A 24,568-nucleotide genomic window follows, 5' to 3' on the forward strand; every position below is an offset into this window, starting at 1 on the left:
CAAGTAAAAAATATGTATGTGTGTATTCATGATACTGCAGTGTTTAATTTTTTCACAACTGATTCAAGAATTGGAAAAGTTAATATTTCTCTTATTGATTATTTTTGAAATAATTCTCATATGCAAAAAACCCATAAAGCAATATCTCTAAAAAGCTTTCCTACCACCTAGTATGCTAAATAATTTAAACAAAAATAATTAGTAGTTCTGCTGTTATAAAATAAGGTGAAAAGAAAAATGAAGCTCAGAGTTTTCTGAATTATCTATTTCAGGCAATTTTGTAGCAGTCTTATTTTTAAATACTATTTTGCATTTTACATAGCTTACATTAATTTTGGAGGCTTACGAACCTCTAAAGTATTTATTACTATATTACATTACTACTATATTTTTCCTAATATGACTGCAAGCCAGCTCCCAGTTGACTCTATAGGAATTGTCTCTGTACTTCTGGGTAACAGTGAAGTTGCCTATTGGCTCTGGGATGGGATTTTTGAAACTCTTGCCATTTTCATCATTTATTGCAGTACCTAAGCTAACTTCTCTATAGTAATGGAGTGAAGCACAGAATTCTTCACTTACAAAATTAGTTAAATCATTGCTTTCTTTCCTTGGGAACAGAAATAGGGACTACAGTTGTGATTTCATTGGTTTAAGCAACTCTCTTAGAGGAAACTTCATAAAGGTTGGCACCTTCTTTGAAATTTATAGCCTTAGTTGAGCAGTACACTGAGAGGCTACCTGACATTCCAGGGTCATGCAGCCAGTATGTATCTAAGGGACTTGAACCCAGGTCTTCTTATGACATGCTGTTTGTCACTTCTTAAATGTAGTTCACTTTTTATATTGCAGTTAATAATTAGGTGATATATAGTTCTAGATATTAAAATATGTCCATCATCTAGGCTTTTTAAATTTGCCATAAAATTATTCCATAATTTTAAGTATATTTTTACCTTCACGGTTGAAATTGTAAAAAAAAAATCACATGCTGTTAAGTAATGTTTTCTTTTTTCCCATAGGCAGGAATTTTCAGTATGAATGCATGTGAGGAAGGCTTTGCTACTGGTGGTCGAGATGGTTGTATTCGCCTCTGGGATTTAACTTTTAAACCAATTACTGTAATTGATCTCAGGGAAACAGACCAGGGATACAAAGGTAAAGAGCTGTGAATTTGATTGGGTTACAATCAGGTAAAGTTTTTTTTGTTTGTTTTTGTTTTGTTTTGTGGGGCGATGGGGATTAAGTGACTTTCCCAGGGTCACACAGCTAGTAAGTGTCAAGTGTCTGAGGCCGGATTTGAACTCAGGTACTCCTGAATCCAGGGCTGGTGCTTTATCCATTGCGCCACCTAGCCACCCCCCAAATCAGATAAACTGTTAATGGACTACAAAATTGTGTAAGTAAGCAAAGATGTTGAGTATAAAATGAAATTTTCTTATCATTCTAGCTTGCCAAATTAATTGATTTCTTTTCATTTGAGATCAGAATTTTTGCTCTGTTTCTAGTTTTATTGTGTTTTTCAAAAGGTGTTCTATACAAATAATATAGCTTGTGGAAACATAACAGGAATCTACATGGATTAATGTTTTGTTCCTTTCTAGCAAGGTAATGGATAAGCTAATGTAAATCTCATAAAGGGAGTCTTGAACATTGAATTATTATGGAACTATAGAAAAAAGCAGTTTAGAATGCAACCATAGTTATGAAGTGAACACCTATAAATAAAAAAGACTAGAGAAGTAGCTTTTTTTGGAAAGTGATTAGTGTAGTTAAGTCTTTTGCTTTCACCTGAATTCATTATATTTTTAGAACTATTTCAAATCATAGCCTTGTGGGTCTTTTTAGGGCATCAATTTCATAAGAATTTAGTTCTTTAAATTGCAATCAGTAATTGGAAATTATTTCCTCCTTTCTACTTTTAAAAAACTGTGGCAATAAGAGAGGGCTTCTTGCTCCTCCATAAATGGAAAGACAGTCAGTAAATAGTTGTAGACTTTGTCCAAAGCATTGTGGTAGGTACATAGTAAAATGATGCCTACCCTCAAAGAACTTAGAATTCTTGCTGAAAAGGCAGAACATAAAAAATGTGTAAAGGTAAATAACAGTTTAAGATAAATAACAGTTCAGTACAGGAAATATGAATTGGCATGTTTGTCAAATGAATGAATGGTGTGATGAGTGGTATAGGACTTTGAGGAGGGCTGGAATGCTCCAGAAAGGCTTCATAAGCTCATATTTTGAGTATTAAAGGATGGATTTGACTAGATAAAGAAAAGAGGAAATAGCATTTAAGGTGAGAAACATTATAAGTCATTGAAATTTAAGTGTCCTTAGTTGATTCCCCAGGGCAGTGAAATGATGAAGTGGATAGAGTGCCCGCCTGAAGTCAGGAAGACTGATCTTCCTGAGTTTAAATTTACTAGCTATGTGACCCTGGGCAAGTCACTTAACCCTGTTTGCCCTAGTTCCTCATCTGCCAAAATGAGCTGGAGAAGGAAATGACAAAGTACTCCAGTATATTTGCCAAGAAACCTCCAAATGAGGTCACAGCGAATCAAACATGACTAAAAAATGATTGAACAACAATTCCCTATCTCACACTGCCTATAGAAGGTATTTCAAATTTTCTGAAGTCTCCTACACTTTTCCTGCCACACCCCCCATCTCTCATAGCTGAAGACCTTGCTTCTTGCTTTGCTGAGAAAATTGAAGCCATTTGATATGAGTTATCTCTTCTTTTCATCCCCCAACCTTCTTGGATATTATTTCCCACCTTCTCTTTCTTTCTTCCAGTCCTCAGACATAGATTGCAAAATCAATTATCGCCTCTTTGTAATCTTCAACCTCTTCCTATCTACTAGTTCCTTTCTTGTTACCTTGAGACATGCCAAAATATACTCCATCCTAAAAGAACCTTAACTAGATCTTACCATCCCCTAAAATTATTATCCTATTTGTCTCCTCTCTCAGCCAAACTCTTAAAAAAAAACTATCAATACTCATTGCTTCCATTTTTTTCTTCTTCTCAACTCTGCGATCTGGCTTCCATCCTTATCACTCAGCTGAAACTGCTGTTTTTAAAGGTACCAGTCATCCTTTAATTGCCAATGTGATAGTTTCTCTTCAGTTCTCATTCTTCTTGACCTGCTTGCTGCATTTGATACTATTGACTATTCTCTCTTCATGACTTTATCCTCTCTGGGTTTTCATTTCATTTCACTACTCTCTCCTGGCTCTCTTCCTACACTTCCATCTATTCTTATAATTACTACTTTAGTTAAGGGCCTTATCATCACTCAACTAGAGTACTGAAGTGGCCTCTTAATTGATCTTCCTGCCTCAAGTCTTTCCTAATTCCAGTATATTATACTTACTGCCGATGTAAATTTCTTTAAGTGCAGATTTGATCATGTCACTCGGCTAGTCAGTGAATTCCAATGACCTGCTAACATAACACCCTGAGAATAAAATATGAACTCCACTGTTTAGCTCAGGGATTTTTAACCTGGGGTTCATGAACTTTTAAAAAACTTTAATATTTTGATAAATGTATTTTGATATAATTGGTTTCCTTTGTGATTCTTTCTGTTTTGTGTATTTAAAAACATTATCCTGAGAAATTATACATAGACTTTACCAATCTCTTAATAAGGTCCATAACATAAAAGTTTTAGCTTTTAAAACCTCTTCACAATCTGCTCCTAACTTATCTTTCCATCCTCAATATATATTATTCACGCTTCTATATTCTTTGAACTAGCCAAACTGGCCTTCCTTTTGCTCTTCACATATGATAGATATTCCATCTTCTATCTCTGCTGCCTTTGCACTGTTTTTCTCCCATGCCTGGAATTCACTCTCCTTATCTCTACCTTCTAGAATCCCTCTCTTTCTTTAGGAGCAGTTCAAGTACCACTTTCTACATAAAACATTTCCTCATACCCCCAAATGCCAAAGCCTCTCTTCCCAAATAACCTTATGTTTAACTACTATATTTAACTAATTTATATTAATTCTCTTTATATTTCTTAATTTCCTATACTTGTTTTCTTCCCTATTCCTGTTAAATGTCAGCTTATTGTGAATAGGTATTATTTCATTTGTTCCATATTATTTGTTTTATTTTTATTTATATCCTAGTTTGTTGTCTTTGTACCCAGAGCCTAGCACAGTACCAGGCATATAAGTATTTTAAAAATGTTTGTTGATTCATTGATTGTGGCCAATGCCTGTATATCACTATAATCCTATATCTCATTAAAACAAATTTTACAGATATAATATTATTTACATTGATCTTTACAAATGAAATTCTGTATAATCATATTATATGAAATTGAAAGGAACTTTAGGAATAAAATAATTCAACCCCTTGCTCAGAGTTTCAGTCCTGTCTGGAGCATCTGAATCATGTTTATCTATTCTTTGCTTAAAAAGCTTAGATGCAGAGAAATAGAAGATTTGGGTAGGGTTTAGGCTGGATAATAACTGAAATCTCTTTAAGATTCTGATTTTACCCCTGAATGTAGGCTTCTTCATTGTTGGACAGTTCTATTAGTGAAGAAATTTTTCCATATGTGAAACTACAATATATCTGTCTATAAGTTCCACTTGCTGTTCCTTGTTTTGCCCTTCCAACATAATTCTGACTCTTTCACATTAGAGTTTTCTATGTCTTGTCCTTCCCAAAGTCTTCTCTTCTTCCCAATAAACATCACTATGTCTTTCAGTCAGTCCTCATATGGCATAATGTCAGGACTCCTCATCCTTGTCTCATTTCTTTGATTGTCAAAATGTCCTTTCAAAATATGTAACTTAGAGTTGTTATTCGTAATTCTCTGAATGTGATTTTACTAATGCACTGAAATGATCCTCTTTGTTGCTTTGAATACTGTTCTTCCATTAATGGAGACCAAAAGCTCATTAACTTTTTTGTCTGCTGTATCTCACTTCTGACAAATCGAGCTTGCATACTACAAAAAGCCTCTTTTCACACAAACTACTTTCTAATCCCATCTTAATACTTATGCAGTCAATTTTTAAAAAAATCTAGGTATAAGACTTGATATTTGTCTTTATTCAATTTCATAAGACTAGTAATTAATTCAACAAATGCTCACTAAGTCTTCACTATGTGCAAGATATTTGGGAATGCAAACTTAAAACACACATACGCAGCAATTTCTGTTCCTACTGTTCACATTGTACTTGTTTGGGGGAAAGGTATTTAAGAGGCATAACATATAAGCAAGTAAAGATACAAGATGTGATGGATAAAGGAGAAATTTAACAATTCAAGAAATAGTTATAAAGCAAATCCTATATGCAATATTTAGATATACAAAGACAAAAAACAATTTTTGTCTTTAAGGAGATGATATATTCTACTAGAGAGATCTAAGGTGCTCTAAGAAAATTCAAAGAGAGAAAGCATTTTCATCTCAGGGTACATAAAGAAGGTTCACATACATAAACACATAATATATTTCACATATATGTACAAATTTTGTACAGATGTACAAAAACATGTTTGAGTGATGAGTAAACAAAAGGCTGGTCTTAGTCAGAATTTTCAATTAAATTTTATTCATTGCTCTCCTACTTTTCTATGTTCTTTTTCTTATTACTCTTAAATTCAATTTAGGAATATTATACGTCCAATAATTTGCCAAGTCTTGTTGATCCTACCTCTGTATCATTCTTACATCTATTTCCTTCAGCCTTCTCACACAGCTAACTTTCTAATTGGTTTCCCTGATTTTAGTCACTGCTCTCCAGCCTCTCCTTCATAGCTGACCATGCTCAATATTTTAATTTGATGCTTTTCCCTCTAGGATAAACAACAGGCTCCTTTGGCATTTAAAATCTTTTGCATCCCGATTCCACCTTACCTTTCCTGTCTAATTTCATGTTATTCCCCCTCATATGCTCTTTTTTCAATATTAATAGTATTTAATTTTTTGCCCAGTTAAGTGTAAAGATAGTTTTCAACATTTGTTTTTATAAGACTGAGTTCCAAATTTTTCTCCCCCTATTCCTTCCCTCTCCCCTCCCTGAGACAGCAAGCAATCTGATGTTATATGTGTACAATCACATTAAACATGTTTCTGCATTAGTCATGTTGTGAAAGAAAAATCAGAACAAAAAGGGAAACCCTCAAGAAAGAAAAAAATAGTATGGTTCAATGTTCATTCAGATTCCACAGTTCTTTTTCTGGATGTGGAGAGCATTTTCCACCTTGAGTCCTTTGTCTCATTGTATTGCTGAGAAGAGCTACGTCTGTCACAGCTGATGGTCACGCAACATTGCTGTTACTGTATACAGTGTTCTTCTGGTTCTGCTAACTTCACTCAGCATCAATCCACTTAATTCTTTCCAGGTTTTTCTGAAATTTGCCTGCTCATCATTTCTTATAGCACAATAGTATTCCATTACATTCATATAGCACAACTTGTTCAGCCATTCCCCAGTTGATGGGTATCCCCTCAATTTCCAATTCTTAGCCTCCACAAATAGAGTTGCTATAAACATTTTTGTACATGTGGGACCTTTTCATTATCTCTTTGGGATACTGACCTAGTAGTGATATTATTGGGTCAAAGGGTATGTATAGTCCCATATCCCTTTGGGCATAGTTCCAAATTGCTCTCCAGAATGGTTAGATCATTTCACAACTTCACCAGCAGTGCTTTAGTGTTCTAATTTTTTCACATCTTCTCCAACGTTTACCATTCTCCTTTTTTGTCATATTAGCCAATCTAATAGGTGTGAGGTGGTACCTCAGAGTTGTTTTAATTTCCATTTCTATAATCAGTAGTGATTAACATTTTTTCATGTGGCAATAGATAGCTTTGATTTCTTCATCTAAAAACTGCCTGTTCATATCCTTTGACCATTTCTCTATTGGGGAATGACTTGTATTATAAATTTGATTCAGTTCTCTATATATTTTAGAAATGAGGCCTTTATCAGAAACACTGGCTGTAAAAATTGTTTCCCAAGTTTCTGCTTTCTTTCTAATGTTGGCTGCATTTCTTCTGTTTGTATGAAACCTTTTTTAATTTAATGTAATTGGAATGATCCATTTTGCATTTCATAATATTCTCTATCTCTTGTTTGATCATAAATTGTTCTCTCCATAGATCTGAGAGGTAAACTATTCCTTCCTCTTCTAATTTACCTATGGTATCGCCCTTTATGTCTAAATCATATACTCATTTTGACTTTTTTTTTTTTAAGTGAGGCAATTAGGGTTAAGTGACTTGCCCAGGGTCACACAGCTAGTGTTAAGTGTCTGAGGCCGGATTTGAACTCAGGTACTCCTGACTCCAGGGCCGGTGCTCTATCCACTACGCCACCTAGCTGCCCCCTCATTTTGACCTTATTTTGGTATACGGTGTAAGCTTTTGGTCTGTGCCTAGTTTCTGCCATACTATCTTCCAGTTTTCCCAGCAGTTTTTGTCAGATAGTGAGTTCTTATCCCAGAAGCTGGAGTCTTTGGGTTTATCAGACAGTAGATGATTATAGTCACTACTGTGTCACCTATACCTAACCTATTCCACTGATCTACCACTCTATTCCTTAGCCAGTACCAAATAGATATGATGACTGCTGCTTTATAGTATAGTTTTAGATTTCATATAGCAAGCCCGCTTTCCTGTGCAATTTTTCATTAGTTCCCTTGATATTCTTGACATTTTGTTCTTCCAGATGAGTTTTGTTATTATTTTTTCTAGCTCTATAAAATAATTTTTAGGGAGTTTGATTGGTATGGCACTGAATAATTAATTTAACACATACTCTCTTTTCCAATCAAACTGGCTTATTTGCTGTTACCTGTACATGACATTCTATTTTCTACTGCTATGCTTTTGCATAAAAGCTTTATTCCTGGAATGCTCTTTTTCCCTGCTTCTGCTCAAGGAATCCTTAGTTCCTTTTAAAACTCAGCTCAAGTACTATCACTACCACATGAAGTCTTTCCTGACCTCCCTGGTTGTTTACATGCTCTGCCCACTCAAATTATATATTTACATTTATTTTGACTACATTTTATATTTATTTGTGTATTTATCTTGCCTTAGTAAATTTAAGCTTCTTGAGGACAGAAATTTTCTTTTTTGCTTTTGTTTTCCCAGAACATAACACAGTGTAAAACAAACATTAACAAGTGTTTGGTTATTTGAATTGAATTGAGTTGAATATTTTCTCAGGCATATATAGTGCTATGAAGTTATTCATCCCTTTTTCTACCACAATAATTACTCATCCTTTTATGCCCTTTCATTTAGCTATCAGAAGGAAAAATTACTTAATAAACTGATTTATACTCAGTTGTAAATGATAGCAGCTTAATTTGTTTCCTTTTCCAGGGGTCTTTGCATTATAAGAGATGATTCTTGAAAAGGTAAAAACTTAACCTAAAGAAATGAATCTCTATTGCTAAAAATTCAGATAAAATAACATGTACTTGGTTGGTAGGGAGGATAGATTTTTCTGATGGATTTAAAATCATACTTTGTAGACAACTCCCTGCTCCACCTATCCATTATGAATTTCATTTTCTTTTTCACTAGGTTTGTCTGTCAGAAGTGTTTGTTGGCGAGGAGATCATATCCTAGTTGGAACACAAGATAGTGAAATTTTTGAAATTGTGGTGCATGAACGAAATAAGCCTTTCCTGATTATGCAGGGACACTGTGAAGGTGAACTTTGGGCCCTGGCAGTGCACCCGACTAAGCCTCTGGCTATGACCGGAAGTGATGATCGGTCAGTCAGGTAAACCAATTATAAATTATTTGTACAAGTAGTTATTTATCTTGAAGGTATTTGATTTGTGAATTTTCACAAAATTCCAACCTTGATGAGTTATGACAGTGATTTTTATTTGGTATATATCTAGAAACCGATAGAAATTGACAGTTTTAAAAGATGTATTTATAAATTGGTGACTTCCTTAATGTGCACTTTAGGGAGAGCATGAACAAAAATTTTATAAGATCAGTAAGCATGGCTAGAGTGTTATCAGTACTGTTGGAGAAAGCTTCTAAATCGTTAAGATCACATATCTACTTGAATATTTGAGTATTGAGTATGTAACCATATAAATATGACCTGATTGAGTCAGTAGTCTTCCTGTAAAGTCAGCCTCTGGCTATGGCAGTGATACAGTCATCTCCTAATATTTGCATATGCATTATGCTTGCCATTCACTGCCATCTGGATTTTGGATCGGATTGAATGCTGAAGTGCAGTGGCATTGGAAAAGCCATTAGTTAATTAAGCCACCATTATAGAATCTACCTCCCTAAACTTTGTTTTTAATTTAGAGTTGCCTTTTTTTGGCTTATGTCACTTCAACCAGTGGGTTACCCTATATTTTAAGCCTGCCTTCTAAAAACCTTGCAATTGGAGACACAATCAGCAAAAGTAGAGTAGTTGTTTCCTACTGATCTCTCCAATCTAAAAATCTCAAAAATAGGAAATAGGTATCAGATATAGGGTAATTAAAGCTGATGAAAAAGACAAAAATACTGAACAAGGCAGAAGCCTCATGTCAATGTTGTTTCATCTGTCATACTTAAAGATCCTGTTATGACAGTACTTCAAAACCATGCCAGTCACAGCCAGCACATACAACCTCACAGGTTTATGTTTTATTATCCAGCTAATGGGGACTCTTTCTGGTCTCCATCCCTACAGCAGAGACAATTTAAAGCTCTTTTCCTAGATCATTCCACAAGAGAGAGAGAACACTTGTTCCCAATCCCCCTAAGGAAAGATATAGCAACCAGTGTGGGGTGGCAGGTCGTGCGGGAATGCAGCATCAGCTAGACAGGAAGGTGACCTTCCCTTCAGCTGCTGTCATTCTTCTTACCATGAAATGTATTAGAGGCAAGGATCCGACTGAGTCCTAATACGTCCCAAACATGGAAGATTAAAGATGCCAACCCTAGAAAGTCTGGGAAGCACTGAAAATGGGAAAAGCCCAGAGTGAATCAGGAAGCCCAAGACAACCTATTGGGAATATAAGAAAAGTACTGAGGGGCGGCTAGGTGGTGCAGTGGATAGAGCACTGGCCCTGGAGTCAGGAGTACCTGAGTTCAAATCCGGCCTCAGCCACTTAACACTTACTAGCTGTGTGACCATGGGCAAGTCACTTAACCCTAATTGCCTCACTTAAAAAAAAAAAAAGGTACTGAAAGGTAAAAAGTCCTATAGACAGGCTCTCAAGCCAATAAAGCAGCAGAGAGACTCATAAGTACATATGGAAAAATGAACCAGAATTCCACAGTGAAAATGCAGACTCCTCGGAGATCACAGAACAGGAAGAAACTCCAGAATGATGCCAGAGAGAAAGAAAATGTGTAAAAGAAGGCATTAGGTTGGAAATCAGACCTCTCAATACAGAACTAAAGAAGACAAACAGGTTATAGAACTTAGAACACATGACGGAGACTCTACAAAAGCAGAATGATTTATTTGATTTATTTATATTTATTTGGAACTCAAAAATACAAGTATGAGCAAAAGGAGCAAAAGCCAAAAACTTAAAAACTATAAAAGAACAAATAAATTGTATACAAGTTTAAATAAACTGACCTTGAAGATAGTGGTGCCCTTGACAGTAATGGGGAAACTTAAAAGAGGGGTAGGTTTAAGGGTTGAGAAGGGGAAATGAATTAAATTTTGTACATGTTGAGCTTGAGAAACCTATAGGAAATTCAGTGGGAAAAGTCTAGTTGGCAGTTATTTCAAGATTGAAGCTTAGGGGAGACCAAGGTTGAAAATATATATATGGAATTCATCTCTGTGGAAGTAACTAAACCCTTGAGAGCTTATATGATCACTAATAATGATAATAATAATAACAACATTTATATAATGCTCACTATGCACCAGGCATTGTGCTAAGCACTTTATAATTATTGTCTCATTTGATGATCCTCATAACAACTCTGTGAGGTAGGTGCTATTGTTATCATCCTCATTTTGTAGTTGAGGAAACTAAGACAGAGGTTACGTGACTTTCTCAGGGTGACACAGCTAATAACTGTCAAAGACCAAATTTGAACTTAGATCTTCCTGTCACTAGGCCTGGCACTCTGGCTGCCTTGAAAGTAAGAGAGAAAGTACCAAGAAAGAAGAGAATGAAGAGGGTACAGGACAGAACCTCACAGTTAGGGGGCCTGGTGATCCAGCAGAAAAGTATGATAAGGAGTCATCAAACAGGAGGGAAAAAATTAAGAGAGAGGAGGGTAAAAAAAAGAGAATTTAGGAAGAAATTGTGGTTAGCAGTGATAGATGTTGCATAGAGATCAAGAAGGATGAGGAATGGAAAAGGGCCCTTAGATTTAGTAGTTAAGGGACTATTGGTAACTTTGAAGAGATCATTTGAATTATAAAGTCAATCAATCAATTAAGGATTTATTCAGCACCTACTATCTGCTAGGCCCTGTTCTGGGCTCTAGTGACAGAAAAATAATGACTGAAATAATTTCTGTTTGCCAAGAAGTTACTAAGTTTTATTGTTTTTGGTTTTTTGTGTGTGTGTGAGACAATTGGGGTTAAGTGACTTGCCCAGGGTCACACAGCTAGTATTAAGTGTCTGAGGCCAAATTTGAACTCAGGTCCTCCTGACTCCAGGGCGGTGCTCCATCCACTGCGCCACCTAGCTGCCCCCAAAGTTACTACATTTTAAAAGGAGAAAAGTGCATAAATAAGTATAAGCAATAAATACAAAGTAGTTAGCTAAAGATAGTTTTGGAAGGTGCTAGTTATTTGGGATATTAGAAAAGGCATCATATAAAAGGTAGTGGTTCAGAGCTCTATTTTGAGGGAAGAGGGAAATTTTGTAAGGGGACCATGAGGAGGGGGTGCATTCTAGGTATGAAGAATGGCTTGTACAAAGGCACAGAGCTGGCCGGTGGAGTGTTTTATCTGAGAAAAGACCATTTTGGCTAGATTTCAAAATATGGGAGGGAGAATAATGGACATTGAGGTTGGAAAGATAGGTTGAGACCAAGTTGCAAAAGGCTTTGAAAGCCAAACAGCAATTTATTTTTAATCCTAGAGACAAAAGGGAGCCACTACATCTGGTTAAAGAGAAGAATGACATTGTCATCAGATGTGTCCTTAAAGAAAACCACTTTGGTAGTAGCTTGTAGGTTGTGCAGTCATGGAGAGTGAATTTAGGCTGAGAGGCAAATTAGGAAGCCTTTGCAATAATCTAGGTGAGAGATGTTGAGTATTTAAACTAAGGTAATAGTTTTGAGATTAGATAGAAGCAGTTAGATGCAGGAGATCATGCAGAGGTAAGAACAATAAAATTTGGCAGCTGACTGGATATGTGGGGAGAGTAAGAGTGAGGAGACAAGGACAACACTGAGGCTATGACTCTGGGAGACTCTGGAATAATGGTGGTACATTCAACAGAAATAGGAAGGTTGGAGTAGGAGGGATAATGAGTTCTGTTGTGGACATGTTTTTGTTTGAGATGTCTTTTGGGACATCCAATGTGAATTTTCAATGAGTAGTTGATGATATGGATCTGAATCTAGGGGAGGAGGCTGGGACTGTATATATAAATCTGTGAATTATCTTCATCAAGATGACAACCCCATGAGAACTAATGAAGTCACCAACAGGGAGAAGAGGGTGAGAAAAGACGAGGGTCCAGGATAGAGCTTATGGGAACATTCACAGATAGGAAGCATGAGACTTAATGGTCAGATAAGTAGGGAAATGTCCTGGAGAAAACAGTATGCCAGAACCCAGAGAGAAGAAAGTATCCTGGGGGAAGGAGGTGGTCAGCAGCATCACCTGCAGCAGAGGGTTCAAGGAAGGTGAAGATGCAGAAAAGACTCCCTTCATGCAGCCTAACATCACATTAATTTCTTGGATTGACATTACACTGTGGATCTTACGCAACAATTCTAAAACCACCAGATCTTTTTCATATACAAGCTGCTTTCTAGGAGCAGCTCCCCAATTCAGTGTCTGTACTTCACAACGTATTCTGCCCTACCCAGATCTTTTGCCACTCTTTTTTTGCTCTTAGCTTGATTAATATTTCACTGTTTCAAGTCCCATACCCAGTGGTGTCCATTCCATGATTCTATATTCATTATAGAAAAACATATGAAGTAAATGGTAATAAATGATTCTCTTGGTGCGGCTAGGTGGCACAGTGGATAAAGCACCAGCCCTGGATTCAGGAATACCTGAGTTCAAATCCGACCTCAGACACTTGATACTTACTAGCTGTGTGACCTTGGGCAAGTCACTTAACCCCCATTGCCCTTCCAAAAACAAATAAATTAATAAATAAAAGATTCTCTTCATCAGTCAGGACAAGGTTATGATACCAAATCCTGTCCTTCAAATAGATGTTTTTAAAAAATGAAGTGTCAGGACTAGCTGGAATAGGCGCATACAGTCATTTTCCCTTTTGCCATTCTAACTTTATATGTGTAGCTTTTAAAAAAATGCCCTTTGTTTCAAGACACCAATTAGCGCTATGTACCCAGTTATTATTTTCCAAAACAATTTTCCATCTCAGTTTACAATCTGAATCTTTTTCAACTTCATTAACATTGAAATATTTTCTAAATTTTATAGTACATGTCATCCTGTGTGCAGAGAAATTTATAAACAAATGTTCTTGTGACTTTCATTTCCTAGTAGCTTTTCCCTTGATCAAAAAGATGCAAATTTTCTTAACCTTTTTAGGAGGAACTGGTACACATTAAATTGTTCTCAAAATCCTTTAGATGTGTAATGGAAGGATTCTAAGAGCCCTATTTTTCTACATATTTTTATTTTAAAAGGAAAAGAGGGAGTATCAGAGAGCAGTTATTGACCACTTCTTTCAAGAATAACAAAATACAAATACCTTTCCTCCCCTCATCGAAGATCATCCTCAAAATCTACTTCCTGGATAAAATCATGTAGGTGAATAGGATGAAGACTAAATAAATCTTCACTTCCCTCAAGCCTCTATCAGTTGCCTTTTGCTATGATAGTCGACTTCATATCTATCAAAGTTAAGATAAAAAAAATCAAGAAGTAAAAGAAATCAAAAATTAAGTTTAAGTAGTTCTAGTTTTATATCTGTATATTGCATAAAACATTAGATACTATTGTACAATAGTGCCATGCTGCCTTAGAATATGAAATCTAGCCAAATAAATATTAAATCATGAACATGTATTGCACAAAAAGTCTGTGGTCATGCATCAGTCTTAAATCATACTTTCATGAGATAGCACCTCATTCGTGTGATCCTTAAATATAAAAATTTCAGTTAAAATAAAAAATTTCAACTTATTAATTTAATATAACTACTTATTAGAACCATTTCAGTGTGTGAATGCTATTATAAAGGAACTGATTGCATAGCTATCAATTGTTTTAAGCATGCTTCTGTCAGAGAAGTTTAATTACCATATTACCAATTTCATTAAAAAGGATTCCATTGCTAAATAGTATGACTATTTTAAAAAATATTATATTAATTTCTATATTTAAAATGAAGTCAAATTATTATTTTGATATTTTATTGAAGATTTAACACCTTTTTAGATATTTGTATTTTAGTTAGTTGAATATTTGTTGCAGGATATGGAGCCTAATAGATCATGCATTAATAGCAAGATGTAATATGGAGGAACCAATTCGTTGTGCAGCTGTTAGTACAGATGGAATCCATCTTGCCCTTGGAATGAAGGATGGTTCTTTGACTGTACTTCGAGTAAGGTATGTCATTAAGGAAAAAATATATATATAAAATTTCCTAACAATCTAAAATTAGGTATTAACTTCATTGAATGTTAAAATAATACCAAACATTTAAAACATTCATAAACTTAAACTGCATAATATTGTTTTGTGTTTATAATAGCAAAGTAAATAAAATCTATTGATGCTTCTGATATTTGTATTATATAATAGTACTGCTTTTCACTCAGCCTAATTCTTTAAATTTAAATTTAAACCTGCTCACCTCTCACAAACCACTCCTCCAGTGACCTCAACCATACTTGAAATTGGTCATACCCTTGATCTTATCATCATTCACAAATGTACCACCTCCATCTCCAAGAATTCTGAAATTCCTTTATCCAACCAAAATCATGACTTCTCATATTTCCCTCTGCTTTCCCTTACATAATCCTATTTTTTAATCACATGGTGACCTCTAATCACCTGACCTCTCAGTTCTCTCCCAGGCTGTCTCCCCTGCATTGGCCACTCTGTCCTCCCCACCTTGACTCCTTGGTGAACCAATTCAACTCTACACTTGAATCCCTAGTCCCCTTATCATATGACTAGATATGCCCAGCCAAGCCTCAGCCTTGGATCATTCCCACCATTCATTGCCTTCACTTCTACATATATGCTGCTGAATGAAGATGGAGAAATGAATACACTACAAATTTATGTTAAACAGACTCAATTGGACCCTCACTGCTGCTAGGCAATCCTATCATATGTCTTTTTTCAACTTACCATTCCACTATCCTTAGCAGCTCTTCCAAACCTTTTTGTCCCTCCTCAAATATCTCATAACTCCCCCTCTCCGATTCTCTCAGCTGAGAATCTTGTCTCATATTTTACAGAAAAAAATTGAGGCCATTTGCCATGAATTCCCTCTTTTCTCCTTTTTCTTATTTGTCACTCAGGTGCTTTCTACTACTATTCATTCCTATCTCACATGATGAAGTGACCTTTTTCCTGATCATTCAAACAATCTCACTCCATCTAATAATTGCTTCTGTCATCTCCAGTCTTTCACTTATTTTCAATCTCTCCCTCTTTACTGGCTCATTTCCTACTGCTTACATACATTCCCATCTCTCCTCTAACCTGAACAAACCTTCCCTTGATCCTTCTATCCCTGCTAACTATTGTCCTATATCCCTTCTGCCCTTTGTTGCTTGATTCTTCAAAAAGGCCATCTACAATAGGTACCTCAATTCTCTCTCCTCTCACTCTCTTGTTAACTTTCACAATCTGGCTTCCAAACGTATTATTCCATTGAAACAGCTTCCTCCAAAGGTACTAATGAATGACCTCTTAGTTAACAAATCCAATGGTCTTTTTTCAGTCCTCATTCTCCTTGACACTGTTGACACTCTCCTCCTTGATACTCTCTTCTAGCTACAAGTTCTCCTACCTGTCTTACTGTATTTCTGTCTCCTTTGCTAAATGTTTCTCCAGATTATTCCCTCTAACAATGGATGTCCCTCATGGTTCTATCTTGAGCACTTTTATGTTCTTTGTCTACTTTGCTTGGTGATCTCATCGGCTCCCATGGATTTAACTATTATCTCTTTGCTGATGATTCTCAAATCTACCTTTCCTGAACCATTCTCTCTCCTGACTTCCAGTCAAACATCTCCAACTGCCTTTCATATATCTCAAACTAGATGTCCAGTAGATATTTTGACCTTATTATATCTAAAACAAAACTCACTATCTTTCCCCCTAAGTTCTCCTCTCTTAACTTCCCTATTACTGTAGAGGGCAACACCATCCTCCCAGTCATCCAGGCTCACAACCTAGGTGTCATCCTAGATTCCTCACCTCCCCTCCCCCCCCATCCAAGCTATTGCCAAGGTCTGCCAATTTTATCTTTTTGACATCTCTTGAATACACCTCCTTATCTCCTCTCACACTGCCACTACTTTAGTGAAAGCCTTCATCTCTTAATGCTTTGATTATTGCAGTAGTCTGCTGGTGGGTCTGCCTTCCCCAAACCTCTCCTTGCTCTATTTCATCCTTCATTTAGCCACTAAATTGATCAAATAATTCTGGCTTTCACTGATTGGCCAATAATAGGTCCCAGCCCCAGCCTCACTTGTTCATTGCTTAGGTTTTGATGGCTTAGAGCGAGTATAAATAGCAATTGTTTATGTTCTACCCAGAAACTCTTGAGGGTCTTACCTTCCTAGACTGATTATTTTATGAAGGAAAACTAGGCCATCTTTTGTCTCAACTCCTACCTAGCCTTTAATTACAGAATGGGCATTGAAGACCTAGGAAAGACTTTAGCTTAAAAAGGCCAAGGTCTCCCACTGCATCTGGGGCCATCGCCATTAGTCTTGGCCTGTGTCTTACCACTGTATTTCAGATGATCAGAGGAGTGAGTGAGTCTGATGACTTTGCACAGCTCTGCCTCACTCAAATCCAATTCACTTGCAAGTCATGATATGACTCTCTAGTCGTGATTGGTCTTATTTGAGAACAAAGGATGGAACAACAACAACAACAAAGTGGTTTTCCTAAAGAGCAGATCCAATACCCTGTCCCCCCCCCAAAAAAAAAAAACCCCAAACAGACAAACTGTAATGGTTTCCTTTGCTTCCAGCAGCAAATCCAAAAATGCTCTATTTGGTGTTCAAAGCCCTTCACAACTCACCCCTCACCTACCTTTCCAGTCATCTTACACTTTACCACTGGACACATACTCTTCAATCCAGTGACAGTGCTATTGCACTATTGGCTATTGCATAAATGAAACACTCCGTCTTTAAGCTCTGGAAATTTTCTCTGTCTGCTATGCCTGGGATGCTTTCCTTCTTCCATTCCAACTACTCACCTTCCTGACTTCCTTTAAGTCCCATCTAATATCCCACCTTTCCCAGTCCCTCTTTTTTTTTGTTTTTGTTTTTGTTTTGTGGGGCAATAAGGGTTAAGTGACTTGCCCAGGGTGACAAAGCTAGTAAATGTCAAGTATCTGAGGTTGGATTTGAACTCAGGTCCTCCCGAATCCAGGGCCGGTGCTTTATCCACTTTGCCACCTAGCTGCCCCTCCCAACACCTCTTAATTCAATGCCTTCCTTCTGTTAAATATTTCCTATTTATCCTCTATAACTTACTTCATATGTATTTATTTGCCTATTGTCTCTCTCGTTAGATTGTAAGCTCCTTGAGGGCAAGGACTATCTTTTGACCTGGATACTTCATGAAATGGTGGTCTTGTGCAGAGAGAGCAAAGGACTACAGCAGTGGAGGCATCTCCAGAGTGAGAAGATCACTTGTAAGGAGATGGAAAAGGTGAAATATGTAGAGGTCAATCAGCTGATTGGCTTCAGAGTGATGAATTTTTGAGCTTAGAAATTCTTAAAGATTCTACTAAGTTATGAATGTGTTTAGATCTACATCAATAGAAGGAAAAACACATTAAATTCTCTACTACATTATAATAAACAAATGTACGTTTAAGATAGTTGGCTAAACAGTTATATTAAGGCAGAAAGTATCATACTTAGTCACATCCTGGAATTACTAAAATATGGGGGATTTATAAACATAATTCTTGTCCCCAGTGATCTAACAGTCTAACAAGAAAGATAAGGATTTATATCAAGAACTACAGTACAAATCATGTTCAGAGCCTCTATCAGAAGTTTACATTTGTTACACATTTGTTAAGGGATGTATACACCAATTCTTACAAGATTTAGGAGGAAGTGTAGGGTGGGGGGGTGCTATTTCTGTTTTCTTAAAAAATAAAACTTGTCCAGGAACTTGATTAAGAAATCTTCAGGGGGCAGCTAGGTGGTGCAGTAGATGAAGTACCAACCCTGGATTCAGAAGGACCTGAGTTCAAATCTGGTCTCAGACACTTGACACTTACTAGTTGTGTGACCCTGGGCAAGTCATTTAACCCTCATTGCCCACACCCCCCCCCAAAGAAATCTTCAGTATTGGAGATTTATACTACTAATATAGAAATACACAAGGTGAATATTATATTTTTTAATGTTCTGATGTTTAAAGATAAAAACAAGAGCAGGTCAAGAAAGGTGAATGTGCAAATAAAACATATCTTCTGATTAGTAGGGAATAACTTGCATAAAGGGCAGCCAGGGGGTACAGTGGATAGATTGACAGCTCTGAAGTAAAATCTGGTCTCAGAAACTTATTAGCTGTGTGAATCTGGGCAAGTCACTTGACGGTGTTTGCCTTGTTTTCCTCATATGTAAAATGAGCCAAAGAAGGAAATGGCAAACCATTCCACTATCTTTGCCAAGAAAACCCCAAATGGGGTCATGAGGAGTCAGATGTGACTGAACAACAATAGCCTAATGAAAGAGTTACTCCAGTGGTCCATAGTGGTCTGGAGAATACCTCCTCAATGATTAAAGGCTATGCCAGGAGAATATTAGCTCCAGCAAGTTCTCCTAGTTATGAAGGTTGTAATTAGGGGCTTAAACTTTAAAGAATTATTTGCAAATCACTACAACTAATATAGCATAACTAATGTAAATTAAAGATGAATATAATATGTTGTGTCTTCTTTCCAACATTGCTAAGTACAGAGATGTTTATAACCAGAAGTTTGGCCTTTGAGATCCTGAATTTTTTTGTCCTTAATAACTCATTATAACATATTAAGTGATCAATCAACAAGCATTTATCAACTGCCTGCTGTGTGCCAGGCACTGTACTAGAAGCTGGAGATACAGATCCCTGCCCTTAAGGAGTCTGCTCTGTATCAGAGGAAATAACATGCATGAATATGAGATTATACAAAAATAAGCACACACTAATCTTGGGGGAAATCATTAGCAACTGGGGGATTAGGAAAGACCTCATATAGAAGGTGATATGAGCTGAATTTTGAAGGAAATTAGGGATTCTAAGAAGTGGAGATGAAGAGGGAATGCATTTTAGGCATGAGGGACAGTCTATGCAAAGAAGGACTGTCATGTGAGAAATAGCAGTAAAACCAGTTTGGTGGGACCTTGGAGTATAGGGCAGGAGTTATTTAAGGCTGGAAAGGTAGGTTGGGATGGGACTGGGTTGTGAAGGGCTTTAGAAGTCAAACAGCAGTTTACAGTTGATTCTAGAGCCAATAAGAAGCCATTGTAGTTTGAGTTGGGAAGTAACATGGTCAGACCTGTGCTTTAAGAATATCCCTGCAGCAGTTCTGTGGCGTACGAATTGGAAAAGAGAGAGACTTGAGGCAAGGAGACAAGTTATGAAGGCTATTGCAAAAGTCCTGGTTAGAGATGATCAGTGTCTGAAATAGGATGTGAGAAGAAAGGATATAGGTGTGAGAGATGTTTGTAAAGTAGAAACAAGATTTTGGCAACTGACTAAATATGTGAGGTTGGAAGAGAGTTTGGTGACAAATATGAAAACCTAGGTGACTTGTAGGATGGTAATATCCTTTACAAAAATTGGGAAGTTCAGAAAGCTGAGGGGAGGGTTTAGGTGAACGATAATAAGTTTTGGACATGATGTGTTTAACATATCTGCTAGGCATCCAGTTTGAAATATATGATAAACAGCTTGAGAGAGTCTAAGGCTAGATATATAGATGTAGTAATCATCAGCATAGAGATGATAATTATCCCCCTAGAAGCATATGATGTCAACAAGTGAGAGTCTTGGAGTATACCTACATAAATAGGGGTCTGAACAGTGGTCAGACAGATAAAACAATGTCATGAAAATCCAGAGAGGAAAGTGGTCAGCAGTGTCAGATTCTGTTGAAAGGTTGAGAAAGATTAATACTGAGAAAAGGCCATTACATTTGACAATGAAGTGATTATCGTGGGACAGCTAGGTGGCACAGTGGATAAAGCACCAGCCCTGGATTCAGGAGGACCTGAGTTCAAATTTGGCCTCAGACACTTGACACTTACTAGCTGTGTGACCCTGGGCAAATCACTTAACCCTCATTGCCCTGCCAGAGAGAGAGATTGATTGATTGATTGATTATTGGTAACTTTGGAGAGAATAGTTTCAAATGAACAATAAATTTGCAAGCCACAATCCAGAAAGTTTAAGAGAAAGTGAGAAGGGAGGAAGTAGGAGTTAATGATTTAAGGAGTAAAAATAAAAGCTAATGATATTGGAAGATATTAGAGGTTAGTGGAAATTTTTTAAGAATAGGGAAAATGGGTGTGTTTGTAGGCAGCAAAGAAGTAGCTAGTAGCTGTGAATATATTGAAATTTATTGAGATAGGGATGATTGTGAGGACAGTTTACTGGAGAAGACAGGAATGGTTGAAATCGAGAATAAAAGTAGGTAAGAAAAGAGTCACATTTCATTAGAAACTAGAAAAAAGGAGAGAATGGGAGGAAAAGTGAGATGACATTTGTATCCTGTCATGATTTTTATTATTTTAACTAGAGAGTTGTTGCATTTGCTGATTAAAATAACCTAATCATTTTAGGATTAGGATTCTTTTGCAGCAACTTCTACCCAGTTTTTCTTCAATTATTTTAGTTCTCCTTTTGCACCTATTTCATTCATTCAACATTCATTTCAACTAATGTTAATGGAGGGCCTAGCTTATTTATGGGAATGGCGGAGGGGGGGGGATGGGGAGATATACAAAGATAAGTCATAGTCTTTATACTCTTTTGTGGGGGTGGTGAAATATAAACAGAGAAATATTAGATAAATAAGAGTAAAATGTCTATGAGATTGGATTCTAGCTGGTCATGGAAAGCCATATAGAAATGAATGGCATTTTAGCTGGGCCTTGTAAAATAATAAGATGGCAATAAACAAATATAAAAGTTGCAGTAGACATCATTGAAGATATGGAACAGTATGAGCAAAGGTATAGATAATGGCAGCCTGGGGCATATTTGGGGAGTAACGAGTAGAACAGGTTGATTTGAATACAGAATATATACATGAAAGAAAACAGTGTGAAATAAAGTTTGAATGATAGGTTGGAGCTGAACTTGGGAAGGTCTTATAAGCCAAGCCAAAGAGTTTGAAGCCCCTTGATTGAAAGTGTTCTAGATTCTTATTTTGTTCAAGTGTAGGATAATGCTTTATATAGTTTCTTTCTTTTGTCATTTGTGATAATGTTGACCACTTTGTTGACTTTTTCAGCTATAGTAACCCTTCAAGCAGGTTTCTTCAGGAATTAGTAAGCCCTGGCTCCTGTATATCTTTTATGAATAATAATTACTAGTTTAGGGGCCAGCTAGGTGGTGCAGTGGATGGAGCACTGGCCCTGGATTCAGGAGGACCTGAGTTCAGATCCAGCCTCAGACACTTGACACTTGCTAGCTGTGTGACTCTGGGCAAGTCACTTAACCCTCGTTGCCCCCCCCCCCAAAAATTACTCATTTAGAATCCATCTATATTTCAAAGTACCACAGTAAGGTTCATTTACTTTTTGCCTTACTCAAGTAGCTTTGTGAGATTTTCTTGCCCTTTATTTTCATAATCCTGGCAAGTTGAAAATGCATTTTATCTTCTAGACAGTTTATCAATATTTTAAACAAGATTACCCTATATCCTTTGTTTCCTCTCTAACCTATTTTTCTATCTTAAACCGTCCTCCCTGTGGTGATTTAAATTGTTTTTAAAAGATGCCTTTGATATGAAATTTTGTCACACTCTTTCTGAAAGCCTAAATATAATATGTCTAGTTCTTGACCATGTACTTATTTGTCCTCCTTAATAATTATAGGTGATATAATTCTCTTTATAAAAACTATTCAGTCTTTTCTCTGACATATCTGAAGTATTCAGTGATGCTACTCTTTATTTTAGATTCCATCAGCCAATCTAGTATGAAAAGAATATTGGTCTGTAGTACTGAGAGAGAGGACAGAGTCAAAGTAAGATGATTGAAGCACGGATGTAGCATAAAGAGTAAATAGCACTAAAGAAAGTTAAGGTATCAGTGGGACAGGTGCAAAATCAGGCATATGAAAGTGTCCCCTTCCCAAGTTGGCACATCAGGTATTCTTCACATTAATGTAATACAAAAATCTATTTCCTTAACTGTTAATATTATTGTGAGTTTAAATACAATTATAAGGTATATAAAATGTTAATTTTTGTTAACAGGATAGCACACAATTGTGGGTAGAAAACAAGGTTGATAAATATAAAGGATATAGTGGGTATGACTATTAGCCTTGAGGAACTTCTATATCTGAGGTGAAGTGAGCAATAAATGAATACAAAAGAATACCATACTGTATAAAAGAAAGAAGAAAACCTATATAAGTATATAATATGTACACACACATACATGCATATACATATGTGTATATGCATACATATATGTGTGCACATACTATGGGGAATTATGCACATAATTTTTAATTTTAGGATTTAAGATCACAGTATTTATAATAAGACCATAATATTTATGTGATAACTGGCTAATAATTTACTAAAATCTTATTTTATTCCTTCTCTGTGTTTACCAAGTCCCTATTTGGTATGACATTAGAATATGTTTGAGTATACCTTTTTTTTAAAACTGTAAAGTATATACTGAATCTTATATATTGTTCTTGTCATCTGTATTAAATGAAGTGGCTGTTTCTGCATTAACCGTTTATGTCATTTTTAGTTAATTATTTACCATTGTCACTACAAGGCTATTTCATTACACATATTTCAAAACTGAATTAATACTACAGTGACTTGCTCTTTCATGTGTCTGGCAAATTTTCTTTCTCTCCTACAGAGATATGACAGAAGTTGTTCATATTAAAGATCGGAAGGAAGCTATTCATGAATTAAAATATTCGCCAGATGGAACTTTCCTTGCTGTTGGTTCAAATGATAGCTCAGTTGATATTTATGGAGTTGTCCAGCGGTACAAAAAAGTTGGAGAATGTGTTGGATCCCTTAGTTTCATCACTCATTTGGACTGGTCTTCAGACAGTAGATATTTACAGACCAATGATGGAAGTGGAAAAAGACTGTTTTATAGGATGCCAAGTAAGGTTTTTCTAATATACTATATATGTTACAACAGTTGTGTGGACTGTCCACAGAATTTTAAAAATTTATTGCCAGAAGTTTAACATAACTGATATTTAATTTATCAAGAGTGTTTAATAAAACCACAATACCTTTGGGGTCTGTTCTTTAGGACTAAATTAGAAGGACAGTTGTAAAACTCAAAGATACCTTAATCATATAGTTCAACTCACTCATTTAACAGATATGAAGGTACATTATAATGGAATCCTTTAGCTAATTAAATAAATCTTTGTATAAGATCCAAGATAAACTCACTTTGTACTTAATTCACCTGTACAATGAATGTTGTTATAGCAGAATTCTTCTATATTTTGGATAGCATTGCAAAATGCCTTTTTTTTCTTTATCTGATAATAGTTAACCAATAGAAAATGTATCTGAGATGAAAATTTGATTCATAAAAAAATGGAGTCAGCTCAGCAAATTTAATAATGGATAATTTTAAAGTAAGCATAACTTACAGCACAAATATAACTAAATTTAAATAGCATGAACAAGTTGTCTTACAAAAGTTAAATAGAAATGAAGTTAGATCATTCTTGAAAGTCTCTGTAATGGGTTAACTTAGTGTAATACTTAAGTAAATTAGTTCCTGTTCTTTATAAGATAATAAACTTATATTTTATACCATTTTTCCACTCTCAACCTAAATACAACAAAAATCTGAAATCTGTCTGTTCTTCAGCATCCATAAAAATCTCTTGCCTTAAAGGTTGATTTTTAACATCCCCTTTCATTTGTCAGCTTTTTATTTTGGTCTCTTTCCCTCAATCCTATTTTTTTTAAAGCCCACCG

At 36.0% G+C, this 24,568-nt stretch overlaps 1 protein-coding gene across 1 annotated transcript in view; it reads left to right on the forward strand.

The window, feature by feature from the left end:
* The window catches only part of EML5 (EMAP like 5), a 240,776-nt gene that overhangs the window by 38,080 nt on the left and 178,128 nt on the right, over positions 1-24,568 (forward strand). Inside the window, 4 exon segments of the mRNA XM_043989871.1 lie at positions 1,023-1,158; positions 8,580-8,781; positions 14,623-14,760; positions 23,472-23,728. Coding sequence (XP_043845806.1) covers positions 1,023-1,158; positions 8,580-8,781; positions 14,623-14,760; positions 23,472-23,728 — 733 coding nt within the window.

Source organism: Dromiciops gliroides, chromosome 2, assembly GCF_019393635.1.
Source record: "Dromiciops gliroides isolate mDroGli1 chromosome 2, mDroGli1.pri, whole genome shotgun sequence".
Taxonomy (NCBI): domain Eukaryota; kingdom Metazoa; phylum Chordata; class Mammalia; order Microbiotheria; family Microbiotheriidae; genus Dromiciops; species Dromiciops gliroides.